The sequence below is a fragment of the Octopus bimaculoides genome, chromosome 11 (genome assembly GCF_001194135.2).
Source record: "Octopus bimaculoides isolate UCB-OBI-ISO-001 chromosome 11, ASM119413v2, whole genome shotgun sequence".
Lineage (NCBI taxonomy): Eukaryota > Metazoa > Mollusca > Cephalopoda > Octopoda > Octopodidae > Octopus > Octopus bimaculoides.
The window spans coordinates 23,497,145-23,498,894 of record NC_068991.1 but is presented as its reverse complement, the minus strand read 5'-3'; the positions used below and the strand labels follow the sequence as shown (position 1 = coordinate 23,498,894).

General features: G+C 31.5%; 2 protein-coding genes across 5 annotated transcripts in view; both read right to left on the bottom strand.

Annotated features, from left to right (window-relative positions):
- Positions 1 to 1,750, bottom strand: part of LOC106871104 (endoplasmic reticulum lectin 1) — a 488,243-nt gene that overhangs the window by 202,598 nt on the left and 283,895 nt on the right. The gene's annotated exons all lie outside the window — the stretch shown is intronic.
- The window catches only part of LOC106867911 (spermatogenesis-associated protein 7 homolog), a 22,107-nt gene that overhangs the window by 16,198 nt on the left and 4,159 nt on the right, over positions 1 to 1,750 (bottom strand). For both annotated transcript variants that reach the window (XM_052971626.1, XM_014912980.2), the window contains exon 2: positions 984 to 1,049. In XM_052971626.1, coding sequence (XP_052827586.1) covers positions 984 to 1,023 — 40 coding nt within the window. In that variant the 5' untranslated portion in view covers positions 1,024 to 1,049. The remainder of the gene's footprint in view (positions 1 to 983; positions 1,050 to 1,750) is intronic.

Below are 1,750 nucleotides of genomic sequence, written 5' to 3'. Positions count from 1 at the left end.
GGGGGGGGATTCTGCCAATAGTAAACACATGCACTCATTTTATTTCACTTCTTTTATTATTATTAGTTAACTAGTAGAAAATTTAACCAATTAACTAATTGATTGTTTGATTAATCATTCAGTCAGTCAATCAATCAACTAGGTTCATCATAGTCACAATTGACTGACTGAATGATTACTCAAATAATTGATTAATTAACTGGTTAAATTGTTAACTAATTGACTGAAAGTAATCCTTTCTACTATAGGCACAAGCCTGAAATTTTGGGGTACGGAGCTAGTTGATTACATCAATCCCAGGACTCAATTGGGACTTATTCTATCAACCCTGAAAGGATGAAAAGCAAAGTTGACCTCAGCAGCATTTGAACTTAGAATGTAAAACTAGAAGAAATGCAGCTAAGTATTTTGTCTGGTGTGCTAACAATTCTGTCAGCTTGCTACCATCTTAGTTGACTAATAATAATAAATGAAGTGAAATAGAACCAGGGCAGATGTTTCTTATTGGCAAAATGACCCATCCATGACTAAACAAAATAATCTATTCCCATTCACAAACTTCTTATAATTAATATTTCTGACACTGGCCAGCACTAGTTTCATTCTCCCGTCTCATTTCACTATTATACTGGTATTATTCCTTTTAGTGAATGCCCACTCCCTCACTGGTCCCAAAGGTAAAAGTTCAGTCAATAAAGATTACAACATGAAACCGAGAAAGATGAAATGAAATTCTACAATACATATACTTTGACTCTCTATTTCTGTAATATAAATTATTAATGAATACTGAGCTAACTCGATTGAAACTCTGTCAGTTCAACTGCAAATTGATTTTCTAATACTTAGAGATAACAAGCACAAAACATCAAATTGATGAAGGAAAATCAATGATAGATCAATATGTATATATATATATATATACATAGAGAGAGAGAGAGAGAGAGAGAGAGAAGCAAACATATATGTGCATATATACTCACAGCTACTTTGTAAAAGGGTACTTCTTTTTGTTCCTGTCATTGTTGGAATATTAAATCATATTTATTCTGTTCAAATAGAAATAATTTGTAATGAGTATATAAATGTTTGTGCATGTGTGTGTATGCACATATGTATGTGCTTATGCATATGTGTGTGTACGTGTACATATACACACATAACACTCACACAAATGTCTTGGCTAACAAATTTAAAAAAAAAATAAATGAATGCATATAGTACATACCTTTATTCAAAGTTCTGGATTAATGAAGGTGTTAATACATACACACACAAACACACACGCGTTCATACACAAATCTATAACAAACAACAAATTCAAATATAAAAACAACAACAGTCCATGGGACATTCACAGTGAATGTTATTAGTTTGGTGCTCAAAGAAAAAATGTTACAAAGTTGAGGCAAAGCTCTCCATCAGATATGTAGAGAAAAGTCTGGAGAAGAGGAGAAAGAAGGAGGAAAAGGAGATAGAAGCAGAAAGTCAGAAAAAAAAAAGCATGTGTGTAACTTACATGTTTGACGACTAACTATAAGAAGACAACACAAGTTTGTGTATTTGTATGTGTGCATATTTGTGTGTATTAAGCAATGTGATAATCAGAGAGAGATGTGCAAATAAAAGACAGGACAGAAAGAGATTAAAGAGGGAATAAGAGACATAGCAAATGTGAAAAAGGTGGTAAGTTAGAGAAGCATATATATATATATATATATATATATATATATATATATATATATATATA